The 20,360-nt window shown below is 39.8% G+C and overlaps 1 protein-coding gene across 1 annotated transcript; it reads left to right on the forward strand.

Annotated features, from left to right (window-relative positions):
- Positions 1 to 550: 550 nt before the first annotated feature.
- On the forward strand, positions 551 to 2,566 carry LOC135464843 (uncharacterized). The gene is given in 3 exon segments (XM_064742412.1): positions 551 to 780; positions 967 to 1,476; positions 1,478 to 2,566. Coding segments are annotated over 3 exon segments (1,470 nt in total). The 3' UTR covers positions 2,208 to 2,566.
- Positions 2,567 to 20,360: the final 17,794 nt, after the last annotated feature.

The following is a 20,360-nucleotide window of genomic DNA, read 5'->3' on the forward strand; positions in this document are numbered from 1 at the left end:
ATCTTCTGCAACGCTCATTATCTTCTGCAACACCATCTGACCTGCTGTTTTCCAATTAAATATCTTTCACTTAACCAGTGAGTTAAATGTAACTTAGAATGGAATGAAAACAAACCAGTTTTAATATGCCCAAATGATTTTATTTTGCAGTACAAGATGTCCTTGAAAGTGAAAATTCGTTCTGACGTACGAAATAAGAACCCAAGAGCACCTGAAGTTAGTGAATCATCAGGGCCTTTTCAGTCCTCAGGAGCGCGCCACTCTGCAGCCTACAGGGAGCGTATTAAAACGGATCCTGAATAGTGGAAAACTTACAAAATTTTGGAGACGGCAAGAGCACGTCAAATGCGTCAAAATCGAACAGAAGAACAGAAACTTATACAAAGAGAACAAGCTCGCATAAGACAGCGGAGATTTGCTGCAAAACGCAAAGATATTTCTCAAGGATTAAAAGAGAATAGATGTAAGCCAAGAAAAGTTCTCACAACACATGAAGCTGACAAAAAAACGGGAATACAACAGACTGAAAAAGAGGGAGTCAAGAAACAGAATGAGCTCGCAGCAGAAAAGAAGGGTTCGTGGAAAAGAGGCACAGAGAAGAAGGGAGCAAAGAGAAAGCTTAAGACAAAAAACTGGAACAAAAAGGAAAACTACGAATAACAATAATGTCATAAGTACAAGCACTGGCTATAAAACAGATTCTGCTCGAAAGATGGCAGTTTTGCGTTTGAGGGCGAAAATTCCGAAAGATGCTGAAAAATTTGCACATCTTATTGCTGAGTAGATTGACGGAAAGCAGACAACTCCGAAGAAGGTGGCAGCACTACGGGCCAGGGGAATCGAAACTTGTAGGAAAAGAATAGCTTTCCAAACTGAACTTTCCAATAAAATGAAGACAGCTGTCAGTGAACTGAAATTCAAAGCTGATAAGGATTCCTTGAAGAAAAGAAGACTGTTAATGAGTAGCTGTCTTATTGACAAGAAATACAGGCTATCTAGAGAGCCGAATGTTAGACAGGGCTACATCACAAAGCTTTCCAGGGAAGTTGAACAAACAGGCTCAGTGGAAATCAGGAGAAGAACTACAAAAGATGCAACGTGTTTAGATGTTATACAAAACATCCAGTCTTTCTATCAAAGTCCTAAAATTGCTCGAGAGTTACACTGCATGAGAACATCTAAAGCCCAACAGCAGAGGTTCATTACGGAAGTCTCAATACAGAGAGCTTTTGACATGTGGAGGGCCGAAAATCCTGAACATAATGTTGTTTCATTGTCAGTTTTCCAGAAACTGAGACCGTCTCATGTTCTCCTACAAAGATCTACAACACTGCGTCAGTGTCTTTGCGAATACTGTACCAGTATTATGTTTAAGTTGAAAGCGCTAAATAGGGCATTATCTTTGTGTACTGGTAACCAGAAAACTCTGATAGTGAAGCATAAATATCACTTACTTGATCTCACAATGTGTCCTAAGGGTGAACAAGTTTCATGAGCCGAAGTGTATCGAGCGGAGTTGTCAGAAGTGTGGAGAAGGGCTACTTGCTGAACATTTTTCAGACTTCAGCAGATTGCATGGTGAAAAAATGATCTCGTGGCAGGCATGGGAAACACAAACCTATTTCCATGAGGGAAAGCAAAAATCTAAAAAAGTTCAGGTTACGAGGAGAGACAAGTTTTCACAATTAATGAGAGAACTTACAGGAGAATGTGGGCCATTAGCAAAACATGTTTTTACTGCCAATTGGCAGGCCGATATCTTTTCACATATTAAAACTAAGCTTCCTTCAGGATGGTGTCTATTTGTCATGGGCTTTGCTGAAAACTTTGGATGTATTTCCCAAGATGAAATTCAAGCTGCCCATTGGGCTAAAAATCAGGTCACAGTGCACCCAATTGTATGCTTTTATCACTGCCAGCATGAACAGAAATCTCATATTGTTCAAGAGGCGTTAGTCTTCATATCAAATGACTTAAAACATGACAATCACTTGGTCAACCATTTTGAATCAAAAAAAAATTATTCATTATATAGTACTTATTCAAATCGATCTTTATCAATAACAATATTATTCACAGCCCTGTTGCTCTGGAAACAGAGCTTCAGACTGTGGCTGTCCGTGCTTCATTGTTTGAAACAATCACATTATGTTCAGTGTATATTCCTCCTAACATTTCTTTCTCAGCTTTGCAGTTACATAATTTAAAAGAGCAATTGCCAAAACCTTTTATAATAATGGGAGATTTTAATTCCCATAACCCCCTTTGGGGCAGTAATACCATAAATTAAAAGGGCAAGATAATGGAAGACTTGTTATCGAAGGAGGAACAGTGTTATTTCAATGACGGTTCTAATACCTATTTACATCCGGGTAATGGCACTTATTCTGCTATCGATCTCACTATCACAGATCCATCACTTCTCCTTGATTTTTCTTTGTGGTAGTGACCATTTTCCTATAATCCCTAGAGCATATCACTTCTAATTCTTTAGAACGTGTAGCTAGGTGGAAATTCGATAAAGCAGATTGGATCACTTTTGAGATGTTTTGTAAGGCTGATATCACCTCAGAAGCTCTCAATGTAGCAGATGATCCTATATTAAAATTTAATGAGCTTGTTTCACAAGCGGCTGACAGAACTATCCCTAACACCTCGACAAATCCCAAATCCAAAAGTAAACCCTGGTATGATAAGGACTGTCGCTAAGTCATTAAGGACCACAAAAAGTCCGAGGGGAATTTTAATATATGTCATAATGATAATAACTTAAACCAGGTTCGTATTTTTAGAGCTAAGGCCCACCGATTACTCAAGTCCAAGAGACGATCTTGTTGGCGGAACTTTGTTTCAGTCATTACGTCAAAAACACCCAGGCGTAACACCCATTCTAGAATATTGTTCAGAAGCTTATGGGCAAAAATAATAAAGCCAAAGTCCAGCATTTGAAAGATGCAGATTATATATTAACCTCTCTATCTGATATGGCAAATAAATTAGCTGAGACAATTTCTAAGAAATCTTCTTCTGAGAACTATACTAAAAAATTCCAACATATTAAAAACCAGGAGAAAGTTAAGTTGCCCATTTCTTCTAAAAATTTAGAAGATTATAATCGCCCTTTTAATATCGAGGACCTTAAAACTGCATTAAAAAAGGCCCACGATACTGCTTGTGGCCCTGATAACGTATATTATAAGTTTCTGAATCATTTGCCACCTGAGCCACTGGAGATTGTTTTGGTCTTGCTTAATGATATTTGGATGACTGGTAATTCTCCACCGTCATGGAGGAAGGCGTGTATTATCCCGGTCCCTAAACCGGGTAAGGATCGTACTGGTCCATAGCTCTTACCAGCTGTGTCTGTAAGACTATGGAACGGATGATTAATGATAGACTTGTTTGGTTCCTTGAAACCAACAAGTTACTCTCTAATATTCAATGCGGTTTTTGTCAAGGTAGATCCACTATGGATCACCTTGTTCGATTCGAAACTTTTATTCGCGATGGCTTCATCAATAACGAACATGTGGTGTCCATATTTTTTGACCTTGAAAAGGCCTACGATACCACATGGAAATATGGTATTTTAAAAGACCTCGCGGATGTGGGACTTAAAGGTCCATTACCTATATTTATATCACATTTTTTATCTGATCGTCAGTTTAAGGTACGGGTTGGGTTCATTCTTTCTGACTCTTATGAGCAGGAAATGAGTCTACCCCAGAGCAGCATTCTATCACCAACTCTGTTCAGCATAAAAATAAATAGCCTAGCCAAAACGTGAACATCTGGCACAGAGGGTTCTTTATACGTGGATGATTTCCTTATATCCTACCGAGCTAAGAATATGAATAATATCGAAAGTCAGTTGCAGCTTTGTCTCAATAAAATCGACAAATGGGCATCTGAAAACGGCTTTAGATTTTCAACGTCTAAAACCGTCGGTATGCATTTTTGTAACAAACGGAAATTTCATCTTGATCCCGAGCTTAACTTTTGTGGTGAACAGGTTAAAATTGTAGGAGAAATTAAATTTTTAGATATAATATTTGATAGTAAACTATCTTTTATACCTCACAGTAAAATGCTTAAAGCTAAATGTACAAAGGCTCTCGATATAATTAGGGTCGTGTCTAAGCACCGATTGGGGTGCTGACCGATCAGTTTTACTTAATTTATATCGTTCTCTGGTGAGGTCTAAATTGGACTATGGATCCATTATTTACGATTCCGCTAGGAAGTCGTATATTAAGATGTTGGATCCTGTTCATCACCAAGGTTTGAGACTCAGCCTTGGTGCTTTTAAAACCTCACCAGTAAAAAGTTTATACGTGGAGGCAAATGAGTCTTCTTTATATAACCGACGTGTAAAACTTAGCCTTCAATATGCTACAAAGCTTAAAGCACATCCTACAAACCCTGCCTACGACTGTGTTTTCAATCAGTTATATGTAGACAACTATACTAAATGTCCTAACATGATCCCTTCGTTCGGTCTTCGCATCCGGGACCATATTGTGGGAGCTAACATCAAGGTGGAGGATATAGCTCCGGTGTCTTTTCCGGAGTCTCCTCTATGGTTCCTTCCACAACCTAAACTAATATTTGATTTAAGTAAATGTAATAAATCAAATACAAATCCTCTAATAATTCAGCAAGGTTTTGCTAAAATCAAGGTTGATTGTATGGATTATAAATTTATATATACTGACGGGTCAAAGGATGGGGACACGGTTGCGGCCGTCAGAGCAGCGGGTCACTTCTCTTCGTCTGCCACCTTCATCTTCTATCTTTTCTGCAGAGGCCAGGGCTATACTCCTGACCTTATGATATGTTTGCTCTGGGCATGCCCAGAGGGCAGTGATATGCAGCGACTCGCTGTCTTGCCTTTTCAGAATAATAAATTTAAAAATCCATTGATACTTGAGGTAATAGCCAAACACCGAAAACTAATTAAAAGAGGTAAAGATATTATATTCTGTTGGATACCAAGTCACACTGGTATCCATAGAAACACAGTAGCGGACAGGGAAGCAAAGGCTGCCCTATATAAACCTGTATCTCAGGTTAAAAGATCCACCGTAAACTGCATGTCATCCATCCTGTCATTGGCTACAATGTCTATACTTGTCAAATGTCTCGCAGAGACCAAGTAGTTTTAACGAGGTGTCGTGTCGGGCATTCTCATCTGACACACAATTCCATCTTAGATGGGAGCAGTGCTCCCGAGTGTGTTGGATGTGATACACAATCTGGCATCAAACATATCTTGGTTGACTGTAAACGTTACCTATGTTAGGCAAAGGTTCTACATAGTCAACTCTATATATGATTTATTTGACGGCATCGCTGGCGATGTTGTCATAAGTTATTTAAGGCCATTGGCCTGTATCATAAAATATAATTTTTAATTGTCATAAATACTCATAGATAAACAGTTATATACATATAGATTTATACATGTACTATAATCCTGGTTTTCTAGTTTTAACTTATTTTTCTTTTATAGGATTTTAAACATGTCTGTGCTTCTTGTTTTGCTTTGCTTTTGATGTTCATATTATCATATCGAAAACCTTAACCGTCTCGCGTTTTCACCTTGTTCTCGCCACGATATGGCTGAAATATTGCCGATGTGGCGTTAAGCCATAATTATTCTTTTATTCATTTTGATCAGGATTTTTTTTGTAGTTAGTCATCAAAAAACCTAGAAATTTGTGAACAAGATACGCCAAAACTTTATGGGCTGATCTCTATTAAGACTGCAGAACAATAGCGAGGTGTATATGTGAAAGTTCAACTGATATTATAAGCTTACAATGCTGAATGTTGGACCAGGAAAAGTCTGGATATGTACTCTTTGTTTAAATAATTTTTGTTTCTTACTGCTTAAAAATAAAAACACAGTCACCTGTGATGTAAAATTGACAGTCTGTATGTCATTTTATATTTTATATGAAAAGATTTGGAAAAAACAGCTTTTATCTTAGTTACAGGCTTGCAGTATGTCCTCAAAGTCTTGATTGAAAAGTTTGAAAGGAAAAGATAGCACAAAAATAATGTTAATCTAACAAAATTTTGTAACGCGTCTCATAAATACTCAGGCGCCAGCACTGTCCTGTTCGACTGAACATGTAGTTGGACTTTAAGCTCCTCAGTGGTTGGAAGTAATATTATACAGCTTTGTAGTATTATTTCGAACCAATGTAACAGCTATCTGTGATATTAGTCTCAGATGTTATTCATAACGCTGTCTGTGTCTAATTCCCGGTGGCCGGTATCAGAGGATGCCGGGGAAACGTGCACTTTTGTTTTCCCATTGGCTTACAGATCTCAGAGTTATCAGCAGGTTCACCATATGCCAAGATCAAGTCAATTTATATGTAGTGTAGCTATTGCTTACTTTTCTATTATTGCGACCTTGCCAAAATCACAAAAGAATCAACTTAAAAGAAGCAATTATCCAGATTCTCCCTTGCCAGTTCATGAGGCATTTACAAACACAGAAGGTATAACCTTACATATAAACTATGCCAAAATTGTTTGAAAAGCTTATACCCATTTTTCGTGATACTGTATACTTGTAACAGTCATAGTTCAAAGTAAAGATTTCCCTTTTGTGCCTATTGAAACTGTCACCATTCTTTCACTTTAAACTGATCAGGTAGAAGATATTTCTGTGTTCTGGGAATCACGTTATGGTAAAATGACAGATTTTGGTTTCTCTAATCTGAAAATCTAAATATGAACAATTTATAGACAATCACCAAACACTTTAAAAAATGTGACTTTAAAGTGTTCCCACTCCCCAGTCACAACAATTAAGGTAAATATCATTCCTTGCCATCTTTTTCTTTTCTTTTCTGCTTTTGCTATGAATTACTTGGCAGTTAGTCACTGGAATAAAACATGATAGTTTTTACTTGTTAAAAACTGTTCCAGTTTTTAAATGTTTTTTTGTGGAATGATGGTTTTCTTACTGGTTAACCCTCAGGCAAAGCTGTAAACATTTGTATGAATATACATTTTCTGTATGTTAAGGTGGCCAGGTGCTTAATAGAGCATATCAACTGGCTAGGATGGTAGGGCCTTTTTGTTCTGGTACAACTATGTGTATCCCACTAGAGAAAGTCTAAGCTCTTTGTTATCTACTGTTTCAGTATTTTTAAGGTGCATCTGCTATGATATTCCCATAACATATTTTTTTACTCCAGAAACATCTGGAAGGGCAACTGTCCCTTTGGATATGCCTACTTGTGATTGGACCACAGGAAGTGGAGTTGGTCTTGCACTAAATGAAGGCTCGGACTCATGTCTTCAAGGTAAAGACTAACGCTGGATCATAGGTTTGGGCAGTTTTATGAACTGTTTGTTACTTTCATGGTATTAATATATTTCATGTTGCTGTTATGAGGACTGTCATCTAAAAATGTTCCCACAAAACCATTCTCTGCAGGCCCGTTTCATCATACGTTAAAAACCGTATTTCTGATCACAGGCTAAAAACATACGACCATTTTACAAACCCATACCTTGTCTTACTGTGTACCAACTAGTAAAACTTGAAAGTTAGGCTTATGAGTTAGCATTTTTGATTTAAATCTGTAAGTGACATGTTTCTCTGGCTCCCAGACTCGTGCGTCCCATGTTAGGTACTGTTTCAATGTTTGTCATGTTTTTGTGGAATGGTCAAGTTTTCTTTACTGGTTGACCCTCAGACAAAGCTGGAAAAGTGACTGAAGATGTGAAAACTCCTGCATATGAGAAATAGACTGGAGATGTTGGTCTGACGCAGATTACCAGTTCTGATAAATGTATTGAAGGTAAGCATTTGTATGAACAGATATTCTCTGTATGTTTACATGGTCAAGTGCTTGATATAGCATATCAACTGGCTAGGGTGGTAAGACCTTTCTGGTGTGGTACAACTATGTGTATCCCACTAGGGAAGTCTAAGCTTTTTGTTACCCACTGTCTCATTCTTTTTAGTTGCATCTGGTATGATATTCCCATAACAATTTTTTACTTCAGAAACCATGCCCCCCCCCCCCCCCCCCCCCTATGATTAATTGTTACGGTCATGTTCTATAAAAGTGACCAAGTTATTAAAGTGTTTGCTTCAAAGTCCCGAGATCAAACCGGGTTAGTTCTGTTACCAAATACTTTAAAAATGGTATTTGTTGCAACCTTTGATTGGGTTAGACTAATGGAACAGGAGCAGATGACTGATAAATCTTCAAGTATGACATAAATCCTAGCATCTAAAGGATGAATTTTCTGCTTAATAGTTAGAGAGGCCAGAGCAGATCTGGAGAATCTTTTTGTTAGAAATCTTTCATCAAAATGCTCACCAATGTATAAATTTTCTTGAGTGAAACAAATAAATACATGTAAATTAATCAATACTGTTTAGTAAAACACATATGGATTCATCATTGACGAACCCTGATTTAAGATGGGTTATGACTTCCCACTGAATTCGACCTTTGTAGAAGCATCGCCATACAGCAGTGTTTCTCAGGATGATTCGGATTTTGTGCCCGACTCTGTTGACGAGTGCTCAAGCGATAGCTCTGAAGTCTTCTTCATGCTAGTAAGTGTTATTTTTGCATATAGGGCTGTGTCTCTTCACTTCCGTCAGCAAACTGGATGTAGGTCACTAACTAATTAAGAAGCACGACTCCTAATTTAAACACAAGTACATTTGGTGTCAGTTCCACCCTATATGTACTTGTATGTCAGACGTGGGAAAGGTTGTTAGTAACTTTCCAAATGTCAGTGATTTACTGCAGCACCCTGCTTTCCTTCACCCATAAAACTAAACATCTTTGCATAAATGATTATGGTGCTGAACATAATTGTAGTTGAAGCTGGCAAATCTGTTTTTTTTAATCTTTGTTGAAACATCCCTTCACATGCAAATTATTGTGATTGGTTGACATGTTCATGAGCTGTATTTATCATAATGCTGGGTGCAGAGTTAGAATGTGTTTTAACAAATTTTATTGCAGAGCCCAATTCCGGTAGGCGTAAGAGCTGCTAACAATCCTCACCAAGCTACATTCCCAGGTAACCATTTGGCCGAGTTGTTTATTCTTTATGTATTATATGCTCGTTTTCTGTGCGAATGCATGTTTTCTCTCTCCACTCATTGGTCAGGGCTTCTCATTTTTCTCCTCTTTTTGCTAACTGGGCATGCTAATAGCGTTACAGGTAACGTCAACACTTCAGGAATTATTTGAAAGATTAACTAAATGTATAAGTCACAGCCAGTTTATTTTACTTCTGTATGATGTTTTTGTTCTTTAAGCAATCCTTAAAACTACATAAAGAGATCTGCAAGAACTAGAAAGCAATAAAATGTTGGACAGCACAATTATGTTCATTATCAGTCTGTCAGTGTTTTCCATTTGTATACACTTTCTATGTTGCAAAATGTGTTATTTCCATTTCCTGACAGCACAACTGGGATTTTTGAGTCCAAGGTAAGCAGCATTATCATATTAATAGGTTTCTTCATAACTGATGAGCCGTAAGAAAGGTTTTACTGTTATGTGCAAAACATTGGTGAAATAATACTTGTGGGTTTAAATCAAGAGACCTCAGATTCATTGCAAACTTTTATGACAGTTTAAAAACTAAGGGTTTCGTGGCTGCATGGGTATACTGTCATCTGCAGCCATAATGGAATACCTGGCTGTTTCTGTAGTTGAACCTGAGGTAAAAATAAAGGTTCACAGTCCCACACTGTTTATGCTTCATTTACGTATTATTTTTAAAACAATTATTTTTTTTATCTCCTTAGTTCTCGCCTTTTATTGCCTTGTTATGTTTGACCTTTTCTGGCATTTTGTGACCTCCACTCACTTCCTCCCTTTATACGACACACACAAGCACATACCAACAGGTTTGTTGTCCTTTCAGCAGTTTTTTTTTCATTGAATATTGTTACATACAATTGATTTTTTTCTCTGCAGTTATATAGCAGTATTTGCACTGGTCATATACACACATTTTATGTTCAGTTTCAGGTGTCAAGAAAGGGCCAAAGAGGGTATATGATAAGTGCCAGGCATTTAGAAGGGTGCCATAAAGAACAGCTGCAAGTGGCACAAGCTTTTGCATCAAAGGGCAAAAACGCTTTATTAAGCAATTGCGTCTGAAGGGCAACTTTGAACGCAAAATAGCAGTTTTAGCCAAAGGCAAAGGTGAACTCATAGTTGTACGTCGTGGAAAGAAGTGTACTCCAAACTCTGACTATCTCATTTGCAAGTTTTGCTTGGGTGTCTATTCTAAGAAGGAATTATGGAAGCACGTTGGCTGTTTCGATTACAGAACATTTGACTGTGAAGAAATTGACGTAGATGCGGTGAAGAGTGGGAAGTGGCTATTACTCGGATCAGTTTGCCCGCGTTATGAACAAAAAGACTTTATAAAGTTTGTCTTATGCACACTTCAAGATGATATCATTTCTGAAGTCATTAGAAAGGACAGTTTCATTCTACAACTACGAAATTGTAAATTGTAAAAACTGGGCACAAACGAAGCTCATGTTGTAAGGGAAGAGCTTCGACTGGCAACTCCTGGAACTGACAGATAAACCGATGACATTTATTTCGGATTTCTTAATCCCAGGCTACTTTGATGTCCTTCTCCGCTGTAAGGAACATTTGTATTCGAGCAATAAAGCGTTCATTAACTGGTGCCGTACAGTTCGAGAAACGCGAAACTGTTGCCCTCAAAATGGGGCAGGTGTTAAAAAAACTAATATGTCTGAAAGAGGGTTGGGCCATTCGGAACAAGAAAGTCGACGCTAAAGAAGTGGCAGGGGATTTACTCAAGCTTCAGAGAGAGAGTGGTGTGACAGAGTCAATGCCCCCGCTTTTCAAACACTTCAAGAGAGGAAATACAACAGCACTGAACTTCTTCCTCTCACTGAAGATTTTCAAAAGCTTAAGACATACATATAATAGCAACTTGTATTTTTGAGCCCTATATTATAGCGTTGTTGTTGTCATGGTAACTTAAATTGCATCGTGCTAATCAAGATCATGTTAAATGAGAACTTATTTTCTGAAATTTGCTGTTTCTTGGCTTTTTATTATGCTAATGTTCTCTACATTCAGACTGCATCACTTCCAGATCATTGGAAAACAAAATCGAAAAGTTCGAGTAGTCCTGACAAAAGACATGGTGGGTTACTTTGGCCAATCAGAGGAGGTTTGCTATAACACTTTCTGATAACCCCTTCTTATTTGCCAGTGGTGGTAGATCTCACCTGAAGACAGCCGAGGCTATCAAACTGGCCACACGGGAGGCTGGTTTGGTGCATCCAGAATTGATTACAAGCGCAAAGCGTCGAAAGTGTATGACTACCGTTTCTCAGGTAAGTACGACTCCAATCACTCACTGGGTGGACAAATCATTTTTACATGATATTTACTTCATGCCAGTTTTATATTACAACAAGCCGAAGGAGCACACAATGAAAGAAACTCTGATTTTTTATATAAACTACCAGGCAAAAGAAAGGTTTCACCGTATTTTTTGTCATAAAAAAGTAAAACCGCGGTTCCGGGTTTGATTCTAAGCAGGACTTAGTGTATGACTGCATCGTTTCCTCTACCAGAACGCATCGTCACGAACGCAGCAATTGGAATTGTGAAATTGCGACCACATGAAAAACGTCCTTTTGAGGCATGGCTCGTGATGCACGTGCGGTAATGTTGCATAAATACTCTTGTTCGAAAGAGCAGACATTCAGTGACCGAAAAAACAACAACAGTACGCCAAGACTTACGCAAGCGCAACGAGACCAGGCCATCGGTATGTCCGCCATGGGAGTCTCGCAACGTCATATTGCAAGAACGTTCAACTGCAGCCAAACCACCATCAGGAGGTTGTTGATACGCTATCAGCAGACAGGCTAGACCCAAGACAGACCCAGATCGGGAAGACCGAGGGTAACAACTGCGGCTGAAGATCGCTACATCCGGCAGATCCACCTCCGAAACCGATTCGGCACGGCTACGTCAACAGCGGCGACGGTACTAGGCCATGTCATCAGCCCCAGAACAACACTGCATCGTCTTCGTTCAGCTGGTTTACGACCTTACCGCCCCTTCTGTGGGATGGCAGCGACGTGACTGCGCGAGAGTACTGTTTACAGACAAGAGCAAGTTCTGTCTATTCAGAAACGATGGCAGAGTTCGAGTTTTCCGACGAAGAGGCGAGCGTCTCGCGCTAAACTGCGTAAGAGAGGTTTATCCGTTTGGAGGCGGAGGCGTCATAGTTTGGGGAGGGATTTGTGACCAAATGAAGACGTAGCTGGTTATTGTGCGAGGTAATCTGACTGGCCAGCGATATGTTGATGAGGTACTGAGACCTGTCGTCGTTCCTTTCCTCCAACGACAGCCAAGAGGATCGATCTTGCAACACGACAACGCAAGACCTCACACTGTCCGCATTGTTACAGACTACCTCGAGACCGCAAACGTCATCGTGTTGCCCTGGCCAGCCAACTCACCAGACATAAACCCCATTGAGCATCTCTGGGATCACCTTGACCGCCGTTTGAGACAGCTGGTGCCTCCTCCAACTAACCAACAGGAACTTGAGCAAGCTCTGTTAAACATATGGAACGTTATCCCTGTTGACGTCATCCGGCGACTGACGACGTCAATGCGGAGGCGTGTGCTTGCTTGCATTGATGCCCAGGGTGGCCACACTCGCTACTGATGACCGTAGTCCTTCATTTCTGTGGATACTGTGACTTTACATGCATTTGCCAGTTAACTTTACATTTGTGTATTTTTTTCTTCTGACCCATTATCTCTTTCATTGTGTTTTGTGCCCAATTGAATGCCAATATTTTAAAGCCTTTTTGAGAGAATATTTCACAATGATTCCTATTTATAAACCAATCTTCTTAATTCTTATATCTGCCTTTGTTTTTGTTTTATGGGCTCAAGAAGTGGGTGAAACCTTTCTTTTGCCTGGTAGTTTATTACAACAAGCCGAAGGAGCACACAATGAAAGAAGCTCTGATTTTTAGGTGAATATCTGAACATCACACATGGGAAAGTTTGGTGGTTATGGTCATTTACAAGGCTTATGTAGGTGGACTTCTGTATTTTGAGCAGATCATCCAGCAACATCCTATATATCATATACATACAGCCACAATATATCTCAAAGCAGTCCTACAGAGCACAACACAAAATGATCAGTCCATTCATTACATATAATATAGGATGCAAAAAGCGCCATTTTGATAACAAGATGGTCAGTGATAAAGTCTGGATGTTAACGTGTATACTAGTGATAATAAGATTTCGTTGCACATATTTTGTGAAATATGTGCAATGCAATGGCTTGAAAACAATTCAGAATGTTGGAAAACATTAAGCTCTCATCAAGATATATATTTGTGCATTTGGTTTTACTATTGTAGTACATGTAGAAATAATTTGTTATATTTATCAGTTAAAGCTACAGTGGTAACACCCAGTTTTTTTCCTATAGACTCTTCAAGGACAGAAACTATCAATGCGTCATGTGGATAGCATCTGATATAGTGGAACATGTTTGTATAGCACTGGTTGTGTTATTTTAAGGTGGTTAATCTTACTAAAAATGAGTTGGGAGTATCTCGCAAACCACATGGGCCACAATAGTGGTGTGCACATAAATTTCTACAGATTACAGGAATCGACCATTGAGCTGGCAAAAGTGAGCAGGATACTAATTACTGCAGAAGAAGGAAAAATGGGGTCATTTGCCGGAAAAAGCCTGGATGATATTACTTTCAATGGTAATGTTACTGCGCAATCCTTTCTCTTGTTACCACAGATCGGCACTTTAATGGCGTTTTTATATCAGTTATATATGAAAACATATTGCCCCACTGACTCAGACACTTCATGAAATATTTTATGGCAATTTGATTTAAAATACAATTGATGCCTACACCTCTGTGAAAGTGTTTTATGTGTGTTCAGTCAGCTAGAGTGCATCATTTTTACACGTGTGGGCACAATTAAAAGCTCCTGGTCAATGAGACTTGATGCACACGTCAGTGTGGGATTCTGATGATAGATTAAATTTCGATAATCATATCCATGATAACTGAACGTTGACTTGCCTTTTAGCTTAAAGTCTTTTCAAGGGGTCGCCCCCGTACCGCAGACACAACAGAAGAACTTCGGCACTTAAACATTTTGCCACCAGCTGCAAAGCGGTGGTGGAAAAACATCGCAAGGAATTAGACAGCTCGAACATATCAATAATTGAGGCGGTAGAGTTCAAGTAACATTCTATGGATCGCAAAATGTGGTTAGGGGAGTACTTCGCATTTGAGCTTACAGAATGCAGCTCGTTTCCAAAACACTGATTCAGCAAGATGGGTAGAAAAATAAACTACATGTCCCCGGTGGTTTAATAGAATTCCCAAATCAATTCCTTCACTTTTGCGTGCACTACCCTATACTCTTGACACAGCCTAAGTGCGTTCGTCATAACGTTTGAGTAAAATATGAATGGTTTATACGCGTGGCTTCGGTGCAATAGTAGGACAGTATGGGCGTAGGCCAGCATCCATTCCTTGGCCGTAAACAAGGCGATCTGCAATCGTTTCACATCAGCCCACAACTTACGATGCGTATCCACAGTGGAAACAGCAAGAGGATGAGTCACCCTAATGCCACGGCTCAGACAGCAGGAAATTCTCAGGGCCTATGTAAGTTCTGAAGATGTTTCTTTCAAGGATTTTATCAAGCGTTCAGTTTTAATGATTCTCTGATAGTACGTTTAGCCACGTATTACAAGCTGAGCAGGTTTATCTAGGGAAGATAAACATCCCTAAACTCCTGGGGAACTTTTCGCCTTTGGATCTATAAAGGTGCACCGAGGAGGTGACCTCTCCTTGAAAAACCGCTGTTTGCCGCGTATTTCGGAACGCACTCTATCCACTATTTGTTTTATTGTTTTACCTCGTAAAGCTTCTTTTATCCACACCTGTGACTTTAGTGCGGCCCCAACTTCCTTGGTGCTCATAGGTCTACTTTCCTCTAACCACGTCTTTGCGAGAGCAAACGTCGCGTTCAGCTCGCCTGTTGAAATTTTTTTTCTTTCTTCCTCAGAGAGTCAGACTTTGCGGCAGTCCGTATGGCTTTTGCAACACGACTAGCGCGAAGACCATCGAGGGACTGCGCATAGTATTTCCCCGCGGTTTTCTCCGAATGAGACCTCGCCCGGGCAAGTTCTCCACGCATGTGCGGGTGCGTTCCCCACATTCTCGTTGCGACTGTTTTTCGAAACAAAGTCGCGGATAGCTTTTCCCCCAACAACCGCTTCGATTTATTTATTTACTTGATTGGGGTTTTACGCCGTACTCAAGAATATTTTACTTATACGGATGCGGCCAGCATTATGGTGGGAGGAAACCGGGCACAAACCGGGGGAAACCCACGACCATCCGCAGGTTGTTGCCAGACCTGCCCACGTACGGTCGGAGAGGAAGCCAGCATGAGTTGGACTTGAACTCACAGCGACCGCATTGATCGGAGACTCCTGGGTCATTACGCTGCGCTAGCGCGCCAAACCGCTTCGAAGCGATTGTTTAAAAGCATGCACACTTTGGATTGTGAAAAAAGTCGGCCCGATGACAGTTTTACAAACAAGTTCTAATGATCCGTTTTGGGCCTTAACTTATCGCAATAAAACAAAAGTTCATCGTAGAAATGCCCCGGAATGGCGAGTGCAGCCGGCCCGTCATATCCCGTTTTATGTTCTAAATATACGCGTCAGGTCCGACATTCATATACCATTCGTAGTCCGTAAAGGGCGTTCCAAGTCGATAATCGCAAGATCCATTTCCAAAACAACGTTTAACACAAACTCCCAAAGACAAAGGTATGTAAGAAATTATAGAAATAATAAATAAAACCGGTAACACACAAGAGAGAAGCGGTCATCCGTTTTCAATGATGCCGGGCAGACAATGAATATTCCAGGCATTAATTCCATATCAAAGTTCAAATTCGTAGTCCGTGAATGATTTCCAGGTCAAATAACACTTAAACAAGTATCTCAGTCGCGCTTTAATTGCAACTATTCATAAAGGCATCATGCTGATGTAATGAGCATGGCTACCCTTACGGCCCCAGCCCCAGGTTAAGCGGTATTAGATACAGTTTGAAAATGACGAGCGTTAGAGACCCTAACCAATCAGATTGTGGTTCAAAAGTAACGGACGATTACGTCTTTCCCGTTAATATGTAAAGATCTCATGCTACAAGAGGCGCATTCTATGATGTTACACATGACAAAATAGACGGTTACACTGGGCAACCAGCGCCATCTATGTTGTTAAATACCATGTACGTGATAGATATGTACGTAGGGATAACAGCGCCGTCTATGTGGTTGATCACAATGCAGATCGCCAGAGATTCTGAACGCTCTGTCCATACCTGCCAACGACAGTATTATACTCGTAAAATTTGAGAAACTTACAATGAAGGCGTTTGATGGAGTATCCTTGACTAGCAACTTGTGACGCAGATTAAAGTCATCACAATTAACGCAAGATCTGACAAATGCTACAAGGCGAGATATATATACGCCATATGCAGGGCCCTTTGGTATATTGCTGTCCAGACAAGGATAATTTACAACATCAAAATTGAAATTATCCCTTTTGTCGTAAAGGCGGCGTAAAAGGAGACCTTGTTCGTCTTTGTACAAATATAGATCCAAATAAGATGTACCACCAGGACTATTTGTTGTCTCGTTTAAATCCAGTGAAGGCGGGTAGATTTCCTTCACCGCTTCAGCAATATGGGGTTATTTAACGCCAGCAGATCATCAATATACCGCTTGGTAAATGAAAAGGATCGAGCTTTAAAGATATTACTTTTAAGTAATTTCTGCATATAGTCGTATTCATATGAAAACAGGTATAGGTCTGCCAAAAGAGGCGCACAATTGGTACCCACTGGAATACCTATGCACCGTTGGTAAATGGAATCTCCGAATTTCACACAGATGTTATTAATGAGAAATTCAAGTAATTCAATGAATAATGTAACATCCCATGACTGGTAACCTTTATAAAGAGGAGACCTAAAGAAAGCCTTATTGATTCTGACCTTGATGTAACGGTGACCTATTTTAGTAAATACCGAGACAATTAACGACGATATTCTTTCAATAAGATCTTTGAGGAATCGTAATACAGAGAGCAGAGAAATCCCATGTGGATACGTCTTTGTACGGGATATGCATTTGAGCATGAAGTTCTTCTGCAAAACGTTTGGAGTTGTTAAGGATCCACATGCAGTTGACACCTGTTTTTTTTTTGTTATGGCACAACAATACTTATTCCAAAATGACTTTACTTCTTGTAACGCTCTCGTAAGTAGGGTTGACAAGAGTTTGGAGGTACAGCTTCTTGAACCCGCAATAAATCGAGCCTTGTATGGGGATTTATGCATTTTAGGAATCCAGTAAAGGGTTATTAGGACTCCCTTCACACATTTGGTGCACTTCAGCTCGGCCACAGTCATATTGATGACTGCTCCAGTTCTTTGCCCGGTGTTAATTAAAAGGCGAATTCAAAAAATGTTGCCAGCACGTTTCTGTGTTATATGGCCGTCACCCCTGGCCGACTTCCCGGTATGACGTCCGCGAGAATGGCTTCCGTCGATTTTATTGTTTCACATCCATCGAGTTTCGTTACTTCTTCTGGTGTTAGTATAGCATCCTTCAGCATTCTTTCGCCTGTTCGATTTTTTCCGCAGAGACACGGTCCAAGCTCGTATGTTGGTTTCTAACGCGGAAGAATGTCCGCGACCGTCCATAAAATCCGGCCAACAGGACATGCTGCACAAGTAGCTTTTTATCGTTCCAATAGCGAGTTCTTCCCGATGAAGCTCATCGGCCCACCACGATTTCACGCGAGAACAGTCCAAAGAATCTTCGAGATCGCGTCCCGGGCTAATACCACTCCACACAGCAAGCACTTGCCGCACATGTTCATGAACCGTGGATTTTGTTTTCTCGCCGACGTCGAAATCTTCGAGCCATTGTTTGAAAGCCTCCAAGAGCTTTTCAGCAGTTGCATTTCTGTCGTTGTGCTTCGTCTCGACTGTTTCTGGAGCCGGCAAAACGGCATCATTCGTAATTGCTTGATCCGCAAAATGTTTTGCCAGTATCTCCTCATACTCTGGGCCGTTTAACCGATGGGTATTTTGAAGATGTTTGTCTACTCTTACAACAGATGCCTCGCAAAGAGGACAATTCCAGTGTCTGTTGCTCCTCCCTCATCGTCTTCGTTCTTTATTAACAATCCTGTGTACCCGATTCATGTGGCGTGCGGCCTCAACAGTGGGGCGTCCGCACATCGAACACACTTTGCGAGGGGTGGTGTTGGGGGGAGTTTTGCTTGTTTGTTTGCGCACCGGGTGTTGGTGTTTGGTTTGTAACCAAATCGTCTGGGTCGTCGAGTTTCACAAACCATGTTTTAATTACAGCGGCGATGAAGAAAAATTCTGGCTTGGCATTTTTTTTTATACCAGAAGATAAAATCCGCGGGAGCTGAATGAGTTCCCAGCATTTAAAAAACACACGCATAAAAAGAACTGAAAGAACAACCTTTATCTCACACCATGAAACCCATAAACATACCATGTACCAAATACCATGTGGTAAAATGACAACGTCATAAAGAGATAAAAGTTGTAAATTTCCATTTCATGTTGCAAAATGCCATGTTAATTGGTAGTTTAGCTTAGAAAACTGTAAAACCCTGAAATAGAGTGCAAGTTTTCATTTGTCTGTAAACTAGAAAAGCAGACAGATTATCTGACACAAGTCGTAGATGCTACAAGAGTTATAGTGCAACACTAAATGTCAAAATCTTTTGATTTTGTTCAGGAAAAAAATCTACAAAAATTTTACACCGGCTAAAGTTTTGGTGAAAAAATATAATTGTTTATGTTCTTTTAGTAATTAGAAGTTAGAAATCATATTACACTGCAAAACTTTCAGTGTACAGTTTTAAACATTTTGGTACCACTTAGCAGTGACATGTGTGTTAACAGTACACAGGTTATGTAGCCATATAACACTGCATGTATCTATGTACATGATCATACCATAATGAGTCCAGAGCAGCTGTATTATTTCTTTAATATGAGCATATGGTGGCTTAACTGTAATCTGCAAAATATATTTAACTCCCTTTGAGATTTAACAAAACTGTCACTCTATTTCAGAAACCAGAGGATGTCAAGGAACCCATTCTAGTTTACAACGGCAATTTGCTTGAGGATGCAGAGTTCAAAGTAATCACAGAGAATGAAGTTGTAGCCAAACCTCTGGACCTTGTACAGGGTTTTGAATGCTTGCTGGCCGCATACTACCTGTTCAACATTTCTTACTCCTCCTGCCCGGTAAATACGTTGACATTCATACAGAAGATTATGCTTAACCTCACTGTTGATTCAACTACCCCAAAGAAAGTGTTGACCTTGCCGTGTAAGTTAAGCAAATGTTTTGTGACAGTTAAATTGGAAGAAAAACTCTACTGGGTTTAACAAATTCATTCCACTATTAAGGTTACGAATGTACGTGGTCACTTTGTTGATGCACCAATGAAGTGGATGCTACAAAAGTTAGGACTGTATTTCCTAGAAGTGTAATTGTTTTAACAAACATGTCCACATTGTCGACATAATAATAACATACATTTAAGTTGATGTTAACCAAGTTGGGACTGAATTTTCTAGAACTCTTGTTATAAAAGGTTTAACGTTAAACTTGGTTCCTCGTCTGTATATTAACATTAAGTTGATGTCAAAGAAGTTGGGTTTGCATTTTAAGACCTCTTGGTATGATATTTTTTAACACTGAGCATAAGTAACCTTGTCATATTCAACTGAAGTTGATGTCAAAGAAGTTAGAGTTGCACTATGTGAAACTTTGGTCATAAATGTTTAAACAAAGATGGTCCAGTTAGTGAGATATTAACCCTTTCGTGGTGGCAGGCGAGAAAATGCGAAAATTAGATTAGCGTCAAGTGGTGTTCGTCTGCGCACAAAAAGAACGCTTGCTCGCGATAAAAGCGAGCGCGATAAAGCAAGCACTTGTAATGTTGTTCAGAATTTGCTTGTGCCGCACAAAAAGCACGCTAGCTTTATCGCGCCTGCGATGTCAAGCGACGCTTGGAAAGCGTAAAGAATCAAAAGTTAATTCTTTATCGCGAGCAAGCGTGTTTTTGGTGCCCCCCACGTGTGTTGTCTACTCACGATCTGGCAAGTGCAGTGCGTGTTTTCTCCTCTGACAGTCCGACCAAA

Source organism: Liolophura sinensis, chromosome 4 (genome assembly GCF_032854445.1).
Source record: "Liolophura sinensis isolate JHLJ2023 chromosome 4, CUHK_Ljap_v2, whole genome shotgun sequence".
Lineage (NCBI taxonomy): Eukaryota > Metazoa > Mollusca > Polyplacophora > Chitonida > Chitonidae > Liolophura > Liolophura sinensis.